Genomic DNA, 22,288 nt, shown 5'->3' with positions numbered 1-22,288 from the left:
AATGGTTCTTTCATATCTTCCCCATGTCTAAATTCCCTTACTACCTGCTCGTAACTATCACTGTGTTGGAAGAGTAGAGAGAATATGGAAGTTTATATGACAGAATAACCACATATAAAGCTAAGCATCCCTGGTCACAACTTGCCTTTTGGTGCGGCTGGGATACAGTGGCTTTCTTTCAGACCTCCTGTACCACCAGCCTTCTCATTGGCAAAGCCCCTTGATCTCCCTATGAAAACAAAGCAGGGCTTGAGGATGCTGTTCAGATTATTTATAGTCACTAAGGGCTCTTCCTCATCTCTGCATTAACATGCATTCTTCCAGTCCTTAAAAGAAAATTATGCCAAGATAAATTGTGCCATTTTAATGGCCAAGCTCTAATCTGCCTCAGTAATGAGGCTGGTGACTGATGCTGTACTTACAAACTTCATGCAGGACAAACTCAGGAAAGTAATTGTGGATAGCTCTGGCTTCATTTCCTTTCCACCAAACATCACCAGCCACCTTAAGGAGGGATGGGGAGGAGGAGAAGGCAAGTTCTGACAGATGGTTAGACCATTAAGTTTAGCTATCCGTCAAAACTTGCTCAGGTGTTGCTGAAAGGTTTTGCATGGATGTGGTCAAAAGGGACCCATTAGCTAATAGCAAGGCTTTGTGTTGTTCCAGAATAGCACTATTCTGGAAAATGGCATTATTCTAGAACAGTGCTAAACCATTTCAAAGAGTCTGGAAAACATTTAAGAGCCCAGGCTGAAGTTGCTCAATACAGTGACCAAACTCCCTTCCACACCACTTTTGCATGCCTTATTGATAATGATACAAAGTCATAGGGAAATATTCCTGGAAACACTTAACTACTGCTATCTATTTATATATTTATATTTATATTCAAAGAGACAATTGAAAATATTTATATTCAGAGAGACAGAGAGTTGAAAATGTACAAAGGGGCCTTCTCAAGGGGCTTTCAAATATTTTTTAAATATGTTATGGGTGGGGTGAGCTAGGTAAATATTTTAAATAAGTAAAAAAATAATCATTTCATGTGTATTTTAATTTTTAGGAAACTGATTTCCTTTGTCTTGATGGTGGGGAATATGTTTTTGAAAATGAAGACAGCATATTTAATCATCATACTGAAGAAAATGAGTATGTATCTCTTTACCCAGATGGTAAAGACTCAGACTTTAACATGCCTGAGGATGAGATCATGAAGCTCCCAGATACTTCTATCCCAACAGAATATAAAGGATCATTTAGTGACAGTAATAAAGGGGACCACAAAGCTGAAGACCTGCATTCTCTGGAAACTCTGCATCATGGTGACTCAGAACTCAGACATAGCAAGACTGATCAAGATGAGTCTAGCCAGCAAGAAGACCCCATCACCCAGGCTCTGAATCCAGTCCCAACTCAGTCGACCTGGACCGTTTCTGGTACAGCAGGTTGGCTTGGTTTGGGAAGTGAAGAAAATAAGAAGGCTGTTGGACAATCCTCACAGATTTCAGAACAAATTACATTTAGACGTAGAAAAATAGCAATAGCAGACAGTGCTGATTTAAAAAAACAATCTGAAGAGAGTGAAGAGGAGCCACATAGCTGGTTTCAGAGCACTTTGACAGGTTTACTCCATTTTGGAAATGAAAAATCAGGACTTAGTTTGCTGTACAAAGACAGCGATCCAGGTATCCATAGCAGCTCCAACACTGCTAGTAGTACTGGCCACCAGGGCAGAACTGCAGCTTCTGAAGCAAGAAAAGATAGGCATAGTGATTCTGAACTATCTAAATCAAATTGGTTTGATCTGAAGTTAAATGATATTTTAACTTTTGGGTACACTAAAAAAAACAAAGAACAGCTTGCAAATGGAGAAGTAGATCAAAATGAAGACCCGCTGCCTCCTAATATGCAATCAGTATCAGTGGATGATGGTTTGAAAGAAGCAGCAGTGGAACAAATGCTCTATGACGAACAAGGCAAATATCTTAAAACAAACATAGAGCAAACAACTGAATCAGTAGTAGATGAAGAACAACAGAAAGAAAAATATGAAGCAATTACCAGCCCAGATATTACAGATACTGAAGTTCTTCCAGGAAATGAACATTCTGATTTCAAGAATGCAGAAGCTTCATCTTTTTCCATTCAGCTTGCTGAAAAGCTAAAGTCATCCAATACAGAACAAGATTCAGTATCAGGCAACCAAATCATCGAAAATACTCAAGAGTCAGAAAGAATAAAAAGCCAGTCAGGTTTGTATGAAAGCATATATAATAGTATAATTGATTTTAATAAGGTCACATCAGATAATGGACTAGGGCGTGAATCTCCAGCTGTTCAGAGCTCAATTGTAGATCAGCTTCCATCTTCACACAGTATAGATAATTTTGTTCCAACAGATATTCCAGTTACAGGAGAAGAAAATCAGAAAGGCTCTAAAAAGCTCCAGTCTTTCTTCTCTATTAGGTATTTTACAAATATACTGAATTTTCAGGGTTTTAGAGCTGAAGAAAATGCAAATACTTTGGAGATAGATCTAAAGTCTAATGAGGACAACATACAACCTAAAAGTAGTGATGCAACATTATCCATAGATAAAGAAAATAAAAAACAGTTGTTACTAAATCAGAATATTATTGAAAAGGAATTAGAAAACCAGTATACTGATACTTCTCAGGAAAACATTCTGTTGTCTTCTTCAGCAGCAAAAGCTAGCGAAAAAATAATAGAAAAAAGCATTCTAGATGGTGAATTAGTAAAAGTTAATAAACAACAGCTTCAATTAGCAAATTCTAAGTTAAAATCTTGTCTTTCCTATCAATGTATACAAATAACTAATTATGCAAAACATGAGGATCAGACATGGAAGGGTTTGGAAATACAGGGACACTTTGATCCAGAAGATAAAAATATTGTTTACGTTCTAGAAGCCAAGAAACAGTCTCTTCTAGAGGTAGAAAATGTAGCTGATTCACCACCAGAGCAACAGGAATTTCCTCATGGAGACATTTATTCTTATGAAGAATCTGTTGTAATGAAACAAAAAAAGGATGCTGGGAAAATAGCTGGACCAGATAAAATTGAACAAGTAGAAAATTCACTTTTGCAGGCCTCAGAAACTTCTGTAGAGAGAATATCAAAAAAAATGTCTGAAAGTATACAAGAAAATGATAAAAGTAGTCTGGAAACACATGAAAAACTGTTTTTCAAAGAGCTAGAAGAACCCTTAAGGGATTTTTCACAGGGCAAGGATATTCCAGATGACAATGAAATACCTATTGCTATATTAGACAACGGTAAATTAGTTATACAAGGGGGAAGAAAAGAAACTTTATTAGAAAGAAGACTTGTAATAGAAAAGGGTGGAATAAAAGAGACAAATAGGGAGCAAGAAGCCAAAAATACTGAGGTAGATTCTAATGAATACTCCTCCAATGATGCTATAGATATTAAAGCAAGCTATCTGCATAATCAAAAAGAAGAGGAAGGAATTGCTGAGGATGCAAGGAAGGTAGCTCATTCCCCATTTTCTATTCATTTTTCTCAAGATTCAGTCATACATTCTAAAGAAAAGTACAGCGAAACTGAAGAGCTCCAGTCTCTTTCTTCCTTTAGCCATTATAAAGATCTATTTAGTGTTCAAAGCTTTCCTGACAAATCCAAAAATTCTTTGCAAGAAATTAAAAGAACCAAGGTTGAAAATAGCCAGCCTAAAAGTAGTGTTGAATCACTACAGAAAAACAAAGAAATAGAAGAGAAAAGTATGTTACATCAGAAAACAGCAAAGGAAGCAAATCTGAAGGAAGATATTTTCAACAAAGATATTTTTTTATTTTCATCAGCAAGGCAAAACAATGCAGACAATCCAAATGTAACAAAAGATGCTGAGTTATCAGAAACAATTTTTATTTCATCTGAATTATATTTTTCAGAATGTATAATAGATCCTTTATTCCAGGATCAAAAAGCATGTGAAAAAAACATTGACAAGCCACACAAAACATCAGAATTACACCTTAATCTGCAAAGGTCAACACAACAGTACAAATCTATGAAGAGAGTTTCCATATCTAGAAAACAATACATAAATGAAATTAAACATTTAGACCTAAAAGCTTTGGATGAAAGTACACCTATCATATGTTACACTGATGTTATGAAGAAAATTGAGCATTCAGATCAATTGGCCTCTTTGCAACTGCATTCAGAAAAACATATAAACAACAATATACAAGAAAATGTTATAGATTTTTGTAAAGAAAATGAATTTCTTGGTGTGAAGAATGCAGCAAGCATGTCACCTGGTAGCATGAAAATTTTTCCAGTAAGTTATAATGAAGACTATCAGCTGAACAAAAGTATAATAACTAAAGAAGGCATGAATCAGTTTTCTCAAGAAAGAGCAAAAGTACAAATGCATGTTTCAAAACAAATTTCAGAATCTAATGACAGTCAACAAGATTCCAAAAAGATACGAACAACTGAAAAATATCCAGATATATTAAAGCAGCAAGGGCTATCTCCATTCACTGCAGGTCAAGAACTGCCTCAACGTGAGGAAGAATTTAATGGGCAGGTCAATCATAAATTGAATTTTGTCACACACAGTGTGCAAAAGAAATGCTTTCAGGATCCACAAATGCAGATAGGTGAAAAAAGCAATGAAGTAAACAGTTCAGGAACAATAGAAGAATATTCTGATAATGCTCAAAGTTGTGATTTTTCTTCAGTAGCAAAAACTAATGATGGTCATGCTCCCAAAGAACAAACTATCTCACATTATCCTAATTCTCATACTTTTTCTAAGAAAAGTATGCATTTACCACACATGTCTGAAAGTTTAGCATATCCAAAAGAAGATAAACAAGAATTAAAAAGTGAACAAAAGGTTTTAGCTTCTCATGTTGATCAATCAGATAACGAGAATAGTATATCGAGTACAAGGCCTGATAAAAAACATATAAGTCAGGAAGAATATGCCACAAAAACATACTTAGCACCTAATTTAGAAGGGGAGGAGTTTAGAAATTTAGTTCAGAATAGAAAAAAAGATGGCATTTTACATACTGAAGATACTGAACCTGAATTTCAGCAAGAAATAGTACCACTAAAGTTATCTGCAGTAGCATCTCAGAAAAAAACTAATAATAATTTACTTCTTAAGAAACATGGTCTAGCAGATATTTCTGCCAGTGAAGATCAAGAATCAGAATCTGTTTTCCAGAAAGCAGTTCAAAATGGTAAATTGATAACTGATACAGGCTTAGATTTGAAAGATGCCAGTTTCTCCAGAAGATTCCAGGAATTTAATTTAAAGCTAGTTGAGGAATCAGAAAAGATTCTTCAAGCAAATATGTGTGATAGTTATGAATTGCAGCAACTGCATCAAGAGTTTGAAAAGCTTCAGTACAACACCTCCATTTCTCCACGTGAAGATATTTACAAGGAAAGGAAACAAGTAATCACTTTGGTGGAGCATGAACATAAATTAAATATTGGGCATGAGAAATGTATGAAGACTATAATGCATTTACTGCCAGAAGTACAAGAACTTATGTGGGACGTCAGAAACAACTGTGGAGTCCAAAAGGCAGAATCAGGTACTAGACTACTGTTTTGGTAATAAAAGTAGATAAATCAAAAATCCCACAAAGTTTTGCTTTTAAAGAAAGCAAATAGCCTCTGTGGTGATTTTTTTAGGTAGAATGCAACAAGAAATTGATGGCTCTTTCACACTGACAGAACTTCAGGATACTACCCCACTCGTAAGTCTAATTTGTTTGAAGCAACATGATTTAAAACAAAAAACAAATGGATGTTTTCAATCATTTGAAAAATTGTAATATTTCCACAACATAAGCATAATCTCAACAGATATATTATTTATACATGACAGACTATTAAATGCATTGTAGTTGCTTAATCATTTGGAATTTTAATTATATATTAGCAGATTAGATAGGAACACTACACTTAATTCTTCTCCATTAGTCTAGAAATCTGGATTCTAATATATTTCCTGCCATCATAATAAATTGAAGATAAAAACACTTACAAATGTGAATAATTCAAACTGAATGCTCTAGAATAATTTCCACAATTCTGAAAATCCTTATTTTAATTAACATTTCTTTTCTTTTCTTTTTGGTAATAAGGAATATTCAGCATATCATATTCATAAATCTGATAGCTATTGTTCATTACACTTAAAAAAGAAATTGTCCCTATTTTTAGGATCTTCAAAATGCCTTTATAGTGATAATGGCTTGGACTCATGCTTTGTTTGTATGGATTTTATATCCCTTCCCTATTGATGCAGTCCCCAAGGACCGTCACTCAAAAACCAGTTCTGAGTCTGCAGGATCCTTGGGAATGATATCATTTTTATATGCGCTTGTTGGTCATTACTGAGGAAAAAACTAGGTGTTATCTGGGTTCAAATATTGTGCTATAAATATTGTTAAATAAATACATAAATAAACCCAAATGTGATTTGCTTGTGCTGGGTGGAGCATAATGTGTGGATCCAGCCATTTAGTTTGTAAATGATGGTTTATGGTTTAACATATTGTACAAGCCCAACTATGGTTATATATTATGATTAATAATATATAATTGTCATAGTACAATCTGTGAATCCAGATTCATAGCAAACTTAATTAGCCAACATTGCTTTTATAACGGGGTAATGGGAAATGAAAAAATAGTTAACTGGAGGATCAATTGGCAAATGGAAAGCAGTACTTAATCTATCCCATGCTTGTTGATTCCTACCCCCAAAGGATAACAGATACTTTTAAGTGTAGGTGTATGGTTGCAGTTCAGTTTGTTGAAGTTTAAATGGATATGTCATACTTTACAGCACATCCAATAAATATTCAATGAGAAGTACCTCTGTACCCAGGTAAATGGATATATGACTGCTGCTTTCGTATATAATTTTAGCAGTTTAACATCAGTTTTAATAATAAGAATTTCATTTTTCTAAATTATTTTCTTGTTAGTTTTAAGACAGAAAACTGTGGAATAGGAGAACCCATATTTTTTAAAGATGTAAGATAATGATATAGAAACACAACCTGCTAAAATTTCACACAAATAAAAATAAAATGTATAATTTGTAATTATTTGCAGGTAATGGAAAATTACCTGGCAAAGCTCTCAAAGAAAAACACCCTTTGAATTCAAATAAGGAGCCTAATAATGATCAGTATTCAGAAAAAAATATGCCTCCCACAAATACTAAGGAGAAACTAAATACTTCAGGAAAAAATGGTCTAAATCAACAGGATGTCAAAGAAAAAGTACAAGGGAACAATTTAATGAACCAAAGTTGTACCACTGGTAATGGTAAGCAACACTTAATCTAAATATTAAAAGACCAGATTTTAAAGCATATTTGATCCATAAAGAAGATCATCAGTAACAACTATTCTTTTTCTTGTATATGAAACAGAAAGCAAATGGCTACTTCAGATAATCCTGCATTTGAATGAATTCTGTGCTGTTATAACTTCTGTTTTTTCATCTATGGTATCTATGAGTAAGAAGGTGAGTTTCTTTAATCTGAGTTTCAACTTTCTCATGCTAATCATAAAAAAATGTAGTATGGCTACCATATCTGGGATGGAAAAATCTGGACAATCAATAGAGAGCAGCAAAGACACACATAACATTCTGGCTCTCTATTGTATTGCTCTCTCATGGTTGTCCAGATTTTTGCAGTTTTTAAAAATATTTCTTTGGCATTTAAAGTGTTTCATCTAATGCCTTTTAAGCTTATATTTTCTAGATAAGTTAAAGACAGATGTAGTGTGTCTTATGGACCTGAACCAAAGTTCAAATTACGATTAACAAATTCCACTTTAACTAGGTTAAATGTAAATTAACATTTCCTGGGTAGCTTTTAGTGTTTGGTATCAGAAGGCAAGATTAATCTTAAACCTTTCTTCTGCCTCCAAAAGCAGAGGCAACCTCATTTTGCACTGCATTTCTACTACCATTTTTTCCCACTCACATCCATGTCAAACAGACAAAAGGGATGGGGAAAGCTTAGTCCTATTTTATAATCCATCGCTTTTGCTTCTCAAAAGTACCATAAGTCACTTCTCATATCGGAGGCATCAAGCTGGGAGAAGTGGCAAAGTCAGAACAACTTGCCAGGAAATCCAAATGCTACCCTTAAACCTTATCCCAAATACTGGACAGGAGTAGTTAGAGGTTCAACTTATAGATCTAAGCAGTGACTATAATAGCATTATGAGAATGCCATTGATGTTTGGTAAAAGGAGCCTCCAATGCATATCTCTAAAGCCAATTTAAATGTGACTATGACACTTTGAAAGCAATATTTACCTATGAAGATGGTCTGTGTTTAGATAATGCTTATCTCCCATACGAATGCATGGTTGTACACTAGAACAACATGGTTTATGCTAGCTGTTTACCTACATTTATTTGCAACCTTAGGTTTTAGCAAAATTGTTTATGCTAGCTAGCATTGGATACATACAGGTGAGTGTATGGGATAAGAATCTTTTATATATCACACCAGCATATGTTGCAATTATGTAACAAAACATTTTTGTTATGATTGCTATTAAAATGTATTTTCAGTCTTTCATGCTTAATTCTTGTTAGGTTTTGGATAAACATTGGGAACTGCTAGCACTGCATGACAGCTGGAGATTATATCCCTCATGCATTTGACTTTCTCAACTCATCTTTGTAGGTAGTGATAAATTTGTTGGATGATGCAACCTGACATCCTTGTTCAATGCTTGTTTCACTAAGTAACTGTTTAACTGTGGTTTCTTGAATAAAATACTGTACTGTTAGCTGGACATACACATCATTCTAAGCTACCATCAGACAAGTCACATTACAATTTAGAATACTGTGAGTACCCAAAATCTTGCTAGGGCAACATCTCTCAAGGCACTTCCATGCAGCCATCATATTCACTCCCCAAACCCTGAGAATCATTTTCAAATTGACTCATATTTGTAATAATCAGTATCTTGAAAATTTGGAGAAATCTCCAGATGAGATGACCACCACTCTTTCAGTATCACTCCCCAGTCCTTGTCCCTAGTTCATGCTGTGTTTTGTTTCCTCTCTGTCCAATCTAAAAAGACTATGCAAGGATAGCATGGCCTAGCAACTATGGAGAAAGTGGACAGACCAGGAAGTGAGAGTTCCTGACACTGGAAACAACCAGCTCCCAAATTTCAGCTGCAAAACTAAATTCACAGCAATTCCTTTGTTCCACAACAAAGTCAGAAAAAATATTCAATGCAGATGATGGCTTATGATCACATGGGCACAGAGCTTGTCTATATGCCACATAAATACTATGTTTGAAAGTCCCCCCAAGTTTTATTAAAAATATTGTCAGGATCAAACAAAACAAGCAGTACTATAATAGCCTGCCCAAACTTCTTCGGATGACGAAGGAATACCCATATATAAATCTAATAATTCTGATGGACTTTGCAAAATGTATGAACTTAAACTGCCTGATGGAAATGAAAGGACTCAGAATTCTTTCAGGGGCAACATTTTTCCCTACACAGCCTCACCCCATGCTTCTTAAATAGTTTAACTTGGAAGTAAAATTCAAATCCAGTGGAATTTGGTTTTTAGTAGGTATGCTTAGGAATGAAATCTGCAAATTTGTAAAAAAGGAACAGACATGAAATTAGCATTGCCATGTAAGTGGAATATATGCATTATCATTGCAGACCAGCTTGTCTATTTCAAGAATTGTCAATTTGGTATTATCTATTTTTTACAACACTGTCATAAGTCTACACTTTTTAGTTTAAAGGTTGGGGAAGGGTGGTAGAACAGTGCTACCAAACCTCTCTGCTAATATCTTTTAAAATATTTGCTATAAATAAATAATTCTCTATTTTCCAATCACAGTATACTACAGTGGAAAACTAAAAGGTTGTTTGTCGTAAACCTCCCTTTTGCACCCCCTTGCGTTAACAGCATTAATGTCAGGGGTGGATCTCCTCTCTGTTTGGAAGCATACATATATTATCCAAGCTCTTACCATCTGGATCGGGAGCTTCTTACAAAACTAGAAATAATTTAATGCTTCTTATAGCATCTTATAGAGTTACACTTCCCGTTCCACAAATGGAAAAAAAGGTAAGTGATGCAGTTAAACTTTATAGTGGAAGATGAGATTTTGAATTTGTCTAAAAGATACCAACCTGTTCAACTGCCACATAGTCACTCTACTGGATGCTCTACTGTTGTTTATTTTCTTTCAATTTGTAAGTGGGAAGGAGGTTGCTTCAGTTAATGTTTTCTGTTATTTCTGTCTTATAATGTCAGAACATGAAGTTTTGGTTTCTTTCTTTGTGTGCGTAAACAAATATATACATAGACAAACACACATACATACATTTGTGACTAACACGCTGTGTTTGTGCTATGCATCTCAGTCCCCTTTTAGCATCAGTTTCACTAAGAATTTCCTGTCTTTTAATACGTATATCTCGTCCTTTCCTCTTCTTTGTTCAAGGAGCGAGACCAGCAATGTCAACCTTATGGATAATTTGCTTTGTAGGTGTCATATCATGAAAAATATAGTCGTCTTTGGATTTCCTTCTGTGCAGCTTTAGAGAGAATGTTTTTTATTGACTGATGTACCTTTACCATGTTTCTGACATCAGGCAAAAAGCCTTGACTTCTCTCAGGCTTTTTACTATATAGTACGTTAATCATAAGCTGTAGCATTTCAGTTTTATGTCCCTGCCTATCCTTTTATTTACATTACATTACATTAATTAATTGCATATTAATTAGTTTTCATTTTTAAATGTTATTTTAGACTGTGTAAACCTCTGTGATATACCAAACTTAAAACAATTAAGTTATTTAAATTAAAATCTACCTACAGTACAGAGCACAAGTTCAAATGTTTACTGCCCTGTCTATGTATCCTGGTAGGTGAATATGACAGAAATGTAGAGCCTCAATCTATTCAGAAGGGGAGAGGTGTTGAATTTAAAAGTAAAACGCCAGATCTGAGATTTAATTTCCTTAGTGGAGTGAATGACATTGAGGCAGGAACTTGTTATACTTGTTGTTCTGTTATTATGCTTGGTTGTTGCTAACACACCTTGCTTGATTTACATTTAAACACCACTGATTAGTAATTAATCATAAGGATAAAAAGCAGAGCCATGTGTTTCAAAAAATAGCTGATACATATCTTATAAAAATAAAGTAGGTAGAATAAAATTATTTTTTTGCCAAATATAAAACATTTTCTTCCACGCAAGCAAAGCATATCCCAGTGGTGGATGTACTGTCCATATAGCCATAGTTATACAGCTGTATATAGCAGTAGTTATACTGTCACTTGAGAAAACAAATACTTTCAGAATAGCCCATATTTCAAAGCCAGAATGTTTAGTTGCTGGACATACAGTTTCACACCTGAATTCATCTCATAGTTGGCAGTTTTATCTATTTGGTCCCTGCCTCTTTTTATTAAAAGTTTACCCCTTTAGTCAAGATTTTATGCCAAAATGGCATGACTGTGTAGGCAGAGCATTAAAGACAATGGTGCATTTAAAGATGTCATCTTTGCATCATACTAAGAGTTTACGTCTAACTCTTCAGGTTAAAATGGGAGCATAAATTTGATCTAAAGACATGTTGACAGTCCTCTGTCACAAGTGGTCAAAAGGCCTTTACTCTGTTTTACAGTAACAGTATTCTTTTATTCTTTTTTATTAAACTTCAAAGATGTTACAATTAACATTTCTTTTAAAAATAATTTGAGATCTTATATGTAAACTAAATAACAATAACATTATGCTATTTTATAGCATTTTATATTATTTAACTACAGTATTATATAAAAAACTATATAGTTTCAAAAAGAAACCTACCCTATTAACTATATGGTAAAGAGATTTTAGATAACACAATAAACTGTTTTGTCTTTGGGGAGACTAGAATACATAACTACCCTGCAAGAACGTGTCAAGGACAGTTCAAAGTCTGCCTTGGCAGATGCAGCACGTGAGCGTGCCTAGCAGCAGTCCGTACCTTCGTTTATTGGCCGAGTACTGTATGGTCTTCATGGTGCTTTGGTGTCATGCCTGCGCATTTTCATGCGTGTGGATGCCAGAATCAAGATGCATCCATTCCGAGTCACGTATAACAGTGCTTCAGCTCACGCTAATAACGAAGAATCCCCATTAAAAAAATATACCCGCGATTTATCAGAGGCAAGGGAATGCGAGCTTACGCTATCTTCTGAACAAGTGCAATGCTCTGAATATTAATCCGCGTCAGTCACAGGGGTAGTCTTTCGGAGCAGTAAATATACCGAAAGATTATAAATACTACTGTCTGGCACTTCGCCTTCTCCCCCACACTTCTTCTTTCGGGGTAATTATTTGTGACATCTTGGGGACTGTTTTGTACCTGCTAGTCTCCTTCCGCCCCCCCCCCAGCAGACATGGTTTCTTCCTCTGTTTTCCCGGTGCTGCCAGTGGTACATCCCATCCCTCTGATAGGCGTCCGAGAAAGGAAGAGGCGGCGCTGGCGGCTCTATCAGGTTTCTTCAGCAGAATCGCAGCTGCTGCAGTAAGATGGCTGCGTCTCTTAATGCCGCCGTTTCTGGGGGCGGTCCGGAGGGTGCTGTCGCCGGGATTTTCGGGCTGGGTTGGAGGGACAGCGTTCAGCACTACTATGGGTTGGCCTTGAAGAGCGCTTGGAGCGTGAGTGCGGGGACAGACGGGGCCGCTTGGGGAGCAATGAGGGACGAGGGTCGATCGTCCCTTGGCCGAGGCTAGCCTCCCGAGTTCCCCGGGTTTTGGCACTGCTTCTATCCCACGGCTTAATTTCTAGGAGCAGGAGTACGCAAAGATACTTAATCTACGTGCTACATCTTTCAACGCGCGGCCCCGGTTTTCCATATGAGACTATGGCCGTTGCTCTGAAAGGATGAGAAAATTACCCACATTCTGCTGCTGATCCTGGTTTCTGCGGTAAAGACCAGATTCAAATGAAGCCTCCGAGACTGGGGTGAAATCTCCCTGGTATCTTAAGTCCTATTCTTTCAGTAGTTGCATGAGGCAGTAATTTGGTGAAACTTCCACATCACTAAAGCTTGGCCTTAGTTATGAGTAAAGGCAGATTAATCTTGCTAGAACAATAGAAAAGTTCAGTCTGTGAAATTCTCCGTGGGTCTTTAGAATGGTGCTTGACTTTTGTTCAGATATATGTATTATCAACACCCAATAGCTTACCCAAACTGGTGGCCTTTGAAAATGAATGATGGGAACAGAAGTCCAGCACATCTGGAGGACATCAGGTTAGGCAATGCTGGGCATGATTTATAACTCTGAAACAGGTATTACAGATCAATCATTTGCACAAATGTTGATGAAACTTGGATGTTTGAATTGTGTTGAGCCTAGATAATGAGGTTCAGGTTCAAGACATTATTTGAGAGACCCTTTTCTACCCGCCCAGTGAAATTGAGCGGAGTGGTCATGCTCCAGGTCTCCTCAAACAAACAATATCATCTGTCAAGACCTAGGCAGTGTGCCTACTCTGTTGCAGTGTCTGCCTTCTGGAATAGCATCCCCCTGCTCTATGGCTCCCACCCTACAGCTTTCTGGAGGTTGTTAAACATGTGGCTCTCTGGCTTGGGGCTAGGGTGGATGCCAAGCTTTCGTTAGTCTTTGCAGGTCTGGGGTATATTTGGCTGTTTTATTCTTCTGGATGTGCATCCTTTTTATTGTTTGGGTTTTTTATATTGTGAGACTAATGCCCAGAGTCTCCAAATTGAATAGATAAAGATTTGTCTTTTAGTATAGGCTTGTGTTGAGTTCACATGAGGTGGGGATTGTAATTTACTTGGCACGAAGACTACTGTAGGAATTGCTGTGTTAATAATAAAACATTAATTAGCTATACCTGTAAAATCAGGATTCGTACATGTGTACTCTAAGATTATGTATATAGAACAAGTAAACCATATTGATTACTTCTGTGGATGATCTGTGCCAGGACCTGAATGGAGAGAATGTGATGCAACAGGGGAATTATATTACAATGGTTCCACTCCTTCCTGAGCAGGCACTTCCGATTGGCAGAAGAAAAGTTGAGCCCTTGGCCACTCTAGTTGGGGGTATCTCACAGTTCAGCCCCTTCCCTTCTTTGGAAGATCTACAGAAAACTACTGGGGGCACTCATCTGTCAGTTTGGGTTGAAGTGTCATCAGTATACCTCCACCTTGGGCCAAGCAAGAAAGTTCTAACCAAGTGCCTGGAGGCTGTGAGGAACTGGATGGGACAAACAGGCTAAAGTTGAATCTTAGCAAGATGGATTTGCTGTCTGTATAGAAGTCCTCTAGGGGGAAAGCCAGTTTGATCTAGTGGTTAAGGCTCCAGGCTAGAAACCAGGAGACTGTGAGTTCTAGTCCTGCCTTAGGCATGAAAGCTGGCTAGGTGACTTTGGGCCAGTCACTGTTTCTCGGACCTCGACATCAGGCTCAGGCAACAAGCTGGTTGGAAAATTCCTGTTGCAACCAAAAGGATCAACATTTGGTTGATCCAAAAAAAGCGGACCCTGCACCTGCAGGAAAAACCCTGGGGGGCGGGGAATAGAAGGCCTGGAGGCCCAGGTTAGTTCTTTTTATCACTCCAGATAGGTCTATACTGCCCGTGAAGGAGCAGGTGCACAATTTGGAAGTTCTTCTGATCTCACAGTACCTGCTAGATCAACAGGTGGAGGCTGTCAGAACAGCCTTTGCCTAGCTTCAGCTGCTGTGCTGAAGTCATTTCTGATTTCTGTTATTACAGTACTACAACAATGTTACTTGACAACCCTGATGAGCAATGAGACCCCCAATGTAATTACATACTGATTAGAGGCTGAATTCCACATACTGATTTCAATTATCAGCCCAATCCTTAATTTCAGGCTTCTAGCAGAATTCTGCTTTGCATCATTATAATGCTAATGAACTTTCATAGCTATGTTCTTAATTTTTATTTTCTCTATTTTCTCTATAAAGTTTTCTGAGCATCATTTCTGACAAAAGGTTGAAGTGGACTAACAGCTTAATCTGATGCATGTTTAATTGAGGGTTAATCTGATTTATTTGCTAATATTGTTCAGAATTGCCACAGTCCTTTGCATACTTATCTGTAAGCCTCATAATAGATTTATATTGGAGTAAAGAAATATTAGATCAGGTCAAATATCAGAATATGATTAAAGTCACTAATATTTGTCTTATTTGCCAGCAATTGTTCAACAAAACTTGAAATATAGAGGTTTCTGATAAGTCACTTCCAGAAAAAGAAGAAAAATAAGCATTCAAGACTGAATCAATAATCCAGTGTTTCTCAACCTCAGCAACTTTTAGCTGTGTGGACTTCAGCTCCCAGAATTCCCCAGCCAGCTTGGAAATTGAAGTCCACACAGCTTAAAGTTGCTGAGGTTGAGAAACTCTGCAATAAACTGTAAAGTTTCTTTACTAAAGATGATAATCAGCATTTATATGTGCAATTGCCTTGAATAATGTAATGCAACTATCCCTTTTTTCCCTTTCATCTTTACTATATTATGCATTTTAGTTTGGGAATATTTTATTAAATTACCAATAATTATGAATTAATATGATCAAAAATATGGAAATTATGTTAACAGTTGTACTGTCAGGCTTTAACTTTGTTTTTCTTCTTTTAAGGTTGTCTCATCACTCCCTGAAAATATGAGACCTGGTCCAGATCTCTATGGTTTTCCATGGGAAATTGTGATTTGTGGCACTATTGTTGCCATTTTTACTATCTTACTAGTATTATGTAGGAGCTATAAGTCAGTAAGTATGCAGTATGGCATTACATTGGAATGCTTTAAGATAATTCTGCTAAGCATCTAGCTAGAGTAGTTTTTTATACCATATTCCTATGCATGTTTATTTGCCAATATGTCCAGTTATGTATAGTTGAGTTTAAGACTGTAATTCTAGTTTTCTAGATAGATTCATGAGGGTGATCCTCTCTTCAGTCTGAATATACAAAGTTTATATTGGAAATATTTAAATATAAATTTGTAAAAAATCAGTTCAGTGCATTTTGAGAATTATTAGCAAATTTTATTGTCTCTGACTAAATTGCCTTTGATTTTGAAAATTTAATGGACCATAATTTGACATTTTCAAATTTAATTTAAATTTACTTATTTGTAATTGTCATTTTACAAAGTGTTCTTATGTATATAAACATTTTTCTCCTTTCTTCCTTAAATTAGCTTTTGTAAAATCTCTCTCTTGTGAAATGATTATGCAGCCCTTCCTTTCTCTTCCTATTTAAACATTTTGGTAAATGTACCCTTGTAATCTGAAGCATTATACAAATTTTGCTTTACCTTGGCTTGTACATGTTTTTCAATAATGTAATAAATAACTTTGCAACATTTCAGAATTGCCTCCATTTAGGAAATGCTTGTAATTCTGAGCCAACTTGCAAGCAAAACAAGCCTGGGTGTGAAAAATTGTATGCTTTCTTCTCTTATAAATCTGCCTTACCTTGCTTAAGGAATTTACTTTCAATGGTATCAGTATGCTTAAGACTAATCAAGTTAAAAATCTTAGCTAATTAGGTGAATGTGGTTAGCTTTAATCTTATTTCATTTCAGCTAATGCCTTAAGTATGATTGAAGAAAAAACATTCTAGGGAAAAAATGTATTATGCAACCCATTTTGGATTTCTTATCTGAATTAGTGTAAGGTCTTTATGTTATGCTTGCTGCAACCCCAAAAATCTACTTTATTTTTTGTTGATTATGCTACTAATCTTAAGAGTTAAACTTGAAAATTAACCTTCAATCTCATCTAATATTGTGAACAAATTGCAATATTTGTTCTTTTCTTTTTTTGCAGGTTAGAAGTAGACTTTATTTAGGTAAGTGAATTTATTTTCTGTAGGTCAGGCCTTGTAGATTGTATTGGAACCATTTTCTGTTAAAGATTATGACATTTAGCTCTTTCTTTTTTTAGGAAGAGAGAAGCAGCTTGCCAATAAAGTTGCTGAACTAGTTGAAGACAAATGTAAAGTATTGGAAAAACTCAGTCTCTGCAAAAAAGAGGTAACTTTAATTACTTCACAGATTAAATGTGGGCAGTCTGTGGGCTACGTGCAGCATCCCAAGATCTCACTGTCAAAACTTGTTAGCAAAAAATTTGATGATGCAAGTTAAGAGTTGAGATGGAAACAGAAACTGATTTTGGCCTGGGGAGCCTGGTGGTAGAGTTAAAAATCAGACAGTGTGATTTTCTGGATTTTTCCCCCCATTTTGTCTCTCATAGTTGAGGTATACCTATGATGAAAATTACAGGCCTCTCTCATCTTTTTAAGTGGGAGAACTTGCACAATTGGTGGCTGACTAAATACTTTTTTGCCCCACTGTAAATTCCCCCAAGCCCAAAGAACAGTTTAAAAAGAGCCCCAAAGAATCTGTCACTCTTTTCTAGTTACATCACTGTTAGGTGTCCTGCAACGAGTCAGAGCGGTAACCTGTAACCTCCAACTTAGGGGATGAGTTGCTATCTTTAGGTATGGCATAACAAACTACCCATACAGTCCTATACAGTCCTTTTGTTTATTTCAGTGAAGCGTCCTCCTTGTAAGTATGGTTAAGCTCCAGTGTGTCTGTGTACTGTGAGTTAAGATTTCTTAAACACAGGAAATCATACATTAAGAAATCTTGAAATAGGGAAGGATGATGAAATTACATCATCCTTCCCTGTAAAAACTCAATTCATACAGCAAAAGTCTAACTTTCTATAAAGAATCATTGTGCAGTAATTTTGATTAATGCTAAATCTAGATTTGCTGTGGACTTGCATTGATTGGAAAGATGAATGCTTTGGTTCAACTATGTATTGAGATCAAACGCACTGTGATTGTATTTCATGCTTCTTTTAAATGCCTAATAACGTTTCATTACTGGATTGGGAATCCTAATATAGAAAAAGGAGTTTCAACCCCTTTCTCTGTGCCCTTTGGTGTTTTTTGTCCTGGCAGCACATGTATATAACCTTTTTAGAAAGCACAAGAATTTCAATCTTTGTTTTTAGATCAAACTTAATTGATTTAAAATATTTTTATTCTATGTCTAACTCAGTTTCACTGTGAAACTTTTTTGGAAACAACATGATTTGACTTGTTTACTTCAAGTCAATTCTATGGTTCCACTGTACTGGCAGCTGTTTATAAGCTAAAGTAAAAGTGCTATATATCCATAGAGATTAACTTTTGGCTTAATTTAAAAAATGAAGGGTTTTTTTCCCCCTTTCCTTTTGTTTTCATTTCCTTTTCCTGGAAATTAGTGCTTTCTCATTTTTTTTCTTTCATGACATTTGCACAACCTCACTATGCAGGATAGCTAGGGCAACAATAAGAGCACTCTTTAATAAGTGTGTTTTCTCAGTAACAAAACTGCTGAAATGAGAAGCATACTATGCTTACAGCCAAAATGTATAATGAGTAAAGAATACCTAGTTCTCTCACAACATAAGAGTGATTGCTCTGCCATAAGGAACGAGTTAATTGACAGAAGTCAGGTTTTGCTGACCTCTTGATCCTGGGTCTTAAATAATAAAAGAGGCTTAATATTTTATATTATTTTGTCCTGCACTTAGAGGATAAGAAATAGAAGGAATTCAAGAGGGACTTTTCCTCAGATTTTGTCATCATAGTTTCTGATTGTACTTTGTCTATAATACTATCCATTTTAATAACTGAATTCTGATCCATTTATGACTCATTAAATCAATCAAATATTTTCCTGTACTTTTTATATCAAAAAGGCACATAATATCAATTTTACCTTCAGCAGTGATGTGAGAGGAGCAGTGTTCCTGAAGAATCTAGAAATAGTTAACTCTGTGATTTGAAATTTGGTTTTTATACTATATGTTTCCCTAACACTTTCATTCTTTAAAGGAAACTATGGCTTATAATTTTAATAAAGTTATTCAACGTGCACAATATCATATACTGTAAGTGCCTTGGGAATAATTGAATCTTACATATGATACACAGCCTCAGACCAGTTCTTCTGAGAATTTAGTAGAAACTGATAGTTTCTGTGCTAAATAATTTTTCATTTGTGCAGTCTCAGCTTGCTTTTGGGCCAGTCCGTGTCATTATAAAGAATTAAAACGAATTAGTTTGAACTATTGGAACAAAATGGGAAGTGCTGTTGTTGTTTCCTTTTTTTGTTTCAAACCTAATATGTTCTTATTTTAGTACGCAGAGTTAGAAAACACTCTGAAAGATGCCAGCTTTCTACAAGAGTCAATCATTGCATCAAATATTAAGGTAAAATTGGAAGAGAGAGAACTACTTGTATATAGTAGTAGTCTGGTTTCTGGTTCAAGTGTAACTCTGCAGGTTTATTCAGAAGTTCCTTGATGTTTATTTGGGCTCACAACTAAATAGATGTAAGTTGAATTCTAGTCCCATATAGTGTAGTAGTGACTGTTTATAATGCAAATATATACTAAATACTATGCTCATTATTAAAGACTCTTGATTGGGCAGAGTAGTCAGATTAAGTTTTTCTCATATAAATGTAGAATCTAGAATGTTGACAATTGTAGCATTTCTAGCAAATAAGATTGAGGAAAAGATTTGAGCCATTTCAAAAGAAATAAGAGCTTCAGCAAAAATGTATAGGCGCTCAGGAAATGGATTATTAATATTCTCTGCATAGGCTACTTTACTATAGGTTGCACAAAGAGAATCAGGCTATTAAATTAAGCATGTTTATATATAACTCTTGAGTCAACTTAGAGAATTTGATTGTAGATATTCTTGAATTAAGCTTTAGCATTTTTTATGACATGTGGTATGCAATTTAATAAATTTCATTAGGATATATTTTATTTATGAGGCTGCTCCCAATTCTTTATAATAATTAATTACAGTTAAAAGTTTTTAGTAACTACTGTGTTCTAAATCACATTACTTCTAAATGTCAGCATGTTTTTAAACTTGGTATTTTAGACAACATATGAAGAACTGAACAATTCAAACTCAGCACTCAAGAATGAAATAGAATGCTTAGAAAAAGAATTGAAAGGAGAGAAATCTAAACAATCAGAACAGGATGATTTGGTATGTCTTCCATACAAAGCACACTTTCTGAGGCAAAAAGTATGATAATACAGTTTGGCTATATATTAAAATTAATACCTTGTTCCTTACTTTTTAAAGAAGTGGATAATATCTCATAATTGAGAACCAGTTTTATACATATATAAATATATATAATATACTATCAGGTTTTGTTGTTTTCATTTCTTAATGTCTAATGATTTAAGATCAAATAACTTCTTACAACATTTTAATTTAATTGTGGGAAAGGACTTGTCAAATATTATTTCTTGATACTTGGTAGTTGAAGATTAGAAAAAAAGAAACAACAGTACAATATTTTGAATATGTTCAAATCTTCAACACAATGCTATGATTTCACAAACAGTTGATTCTGTGTATATTTTCTTGGAATTTGTTATACTCAGTGGACCTTACAGATAAGTTTATAAGATTACATATATTTGAGGATGGATGGATGGATGGATGGATGGATGGATGGATGGATGGATGGATAGATAGATAGATATAATTTAATTCAATTAATTCTGTGCATGAGAGATGCTTTGTAAGAATAATACAAGACTATTCAGAATCAGATTTCCCTTATGTTAATGCTGTTTATAATTTAGATGAAGTGTCAGAATAACAATTTTTTCTGTGTGAAAAAAACTGTTGCAACACTAATTAAATATTTACTAGACAAGCTTATGTGAAAACTTTTTGTAATTAAACCACTGTCTTTTGAGAGCCTCAAATATTTTTAGAATATTTACTTTTAAAAAAAATATCTCTATTATTCTGAGGACTTTATTCAGCCTTGCAGAGAATTTTTTAAATTTGGCTCCAAATACTGTGCTAGGTACAGAATGGATAAGTAGAGGGACTAAGTATCACAGGATGTTGTAAACAATTAGCTAGCTTTATGCCTAGAATGAATTATTCCTTTTTTTGGCAAATGGATGAGTTACTATCTACAAAGTCAGGGTGTTTTTTTAATTGCAAATATTTAAAACATTAAATAGGGAAAGGTGAAAAGATGTCAAGAGAATGACTGACTCTTTCATATAACATGTATGACATCCTAACAATAATTGAAAATAATTTTGAACAGTATATTGCCAAGATGAAAAAAATGTGACAGTAAACTAAAACATTCAGTGCACAGTCATTTTGAGTTGGCTCTACTAATCACATGGAAGAAAGTTTAATGTAAAATAATTTTTAATATTTTTGCAGGTGGCTGAAATACAGAAAAGAGTGGCATCTTTAGAAAATGAAGCAAAATCTATCCAGCTACAAGTAGCTGAAGTAAGCCAGTATTTAACTTGATGTTTCTATAGACAAGTGGGCATACTTCCAAACTGGTTTTTTTTCTAGAAAATGATGTGGCTGATTGGGGAGCCAGTGGCATCCTTAGAAAAAAAGCTGATTCTGGATGGTGATACTTTGCAACTTGTGAATGTCCCACTTAAAAAAGGGTTTTTAAAATGTAAAAGATCAGATAGGAAAGCTGAGCTTGTAGTGTGCCAAAGAAAATTTCAGTGGGCACATTGTATCTCCCTGGTATCACATGAATTCAAGGTTTAGATACTTCTGTTGTAAATAGATTAAATCTTCTTGGTACTACTGGACTTAGCTTTCTAGTTTTGACAGTAATTTGGCATTTTGGAAGAAAAGTTCAGAATGCTTTATTAATGTTTTGATATATTGTTCAGTACTTCAGATAAATCTGATCAAGATCACCCTTCTGTTGTGTTTTCCAAAGCTTCCTATCTCCTTTTCATAACTGCGTCATGAAAATACAATGTTGTGCTTGAAAGGAAGATTTGTGCCCAGTCCTTAGTAGCATAGGACAATAGCTTTTCCACTATTGGAAGGCAAGAGCCACGTTGGCACTACTTTGGAATTTTTATATAATCTTTATTCCAGTATCTCTGGGGACTTATATGGAAGGCACTGTTTCGTTGTCAAAGGCAATCAGATAAATAACTATTTATGAGCCAGAAGAATTGCATTTTCTGTGGTTGATTTTTCCAAGCCCAATACCAATATAGTACATTGCCCTTTGTGTGTAAATAAGGTGCTTTCCATTATCATGTTTCTCTGTAGCAAGCCCTACTTGCGTTTCTTCTTTT

At 35.2% G+C, this 22,288-nt stretch overlaps 1 protein-coding gene across 4 annotated transcripts in view; it reads left to right on the top strand.

The window, feature by feature from the left end:
• Positions 1–22,288, top strand: part of MIA2 (MIA SH3 domain ER export factor 2) — a 54,612-nt gene that overhangs the window by 7,517 nt on the left and 24,807 nt on the right. For 2 of the 4 annotated variants that reach the window (XM_025173118.2, XM_015889808.3), the window contains exons 4-12: positions 1,064–5,600; positions 7,135–7,350; positions 7,457–7,551; positions 15,737–15,868; positions 16,931–16,952; positions 17,048–17,136; positions 19,302–19,373; positions 20,061–20,171; positions 21,390–21,461. In XM_025173118.2, the coding sequence (XP_025028886.1) occupies positions 1,064–5,600; positions 7,135–7,350; positions 7,457–7,551; positions 15,737–15,868; positions 16,931–16,952; positions 17,048–17,136; positions 19,302–19,373; positions 20,061–20,171; positions 21,390–21,461 (5,346 nt within the window). The remainder of the gene's footprint in view (positions 1–1,063; positions 5,601–7,134; positions 7,351–7,456; positions 7,552–15,736; positions 15,869–16,930; positions 16,953–17,047; positions 17,137–19,301; positions 19,374–20,060; positions 20,172–21,389; positions 21,462–22,288) is intronic. The other 2 variants (XM_025173119.2, XM_088145349.1) reach the window with 2 other exon arrangements.

This window comes from Python bivittatus, unplaced genomic scaffold, assembly GCF_059951505.1.
Source record: "Python bivittatus isolate LINGU-HERP-01145 unplaced genomic scaffold, Pbiv_v1 ctg000480_np1212, whole genome shotgun sequence".
Classification (NCBI taxonomy): Eukaryota; Metazoa; Chordata; class Lepidosauria; order Squamata; family Pythonidae; genus Python; species Python bivittatus.
Note: the sequence above shows the minus strand (reverse complement) of the source record. Positions and strands in the feature narration are given on the sequence as shown.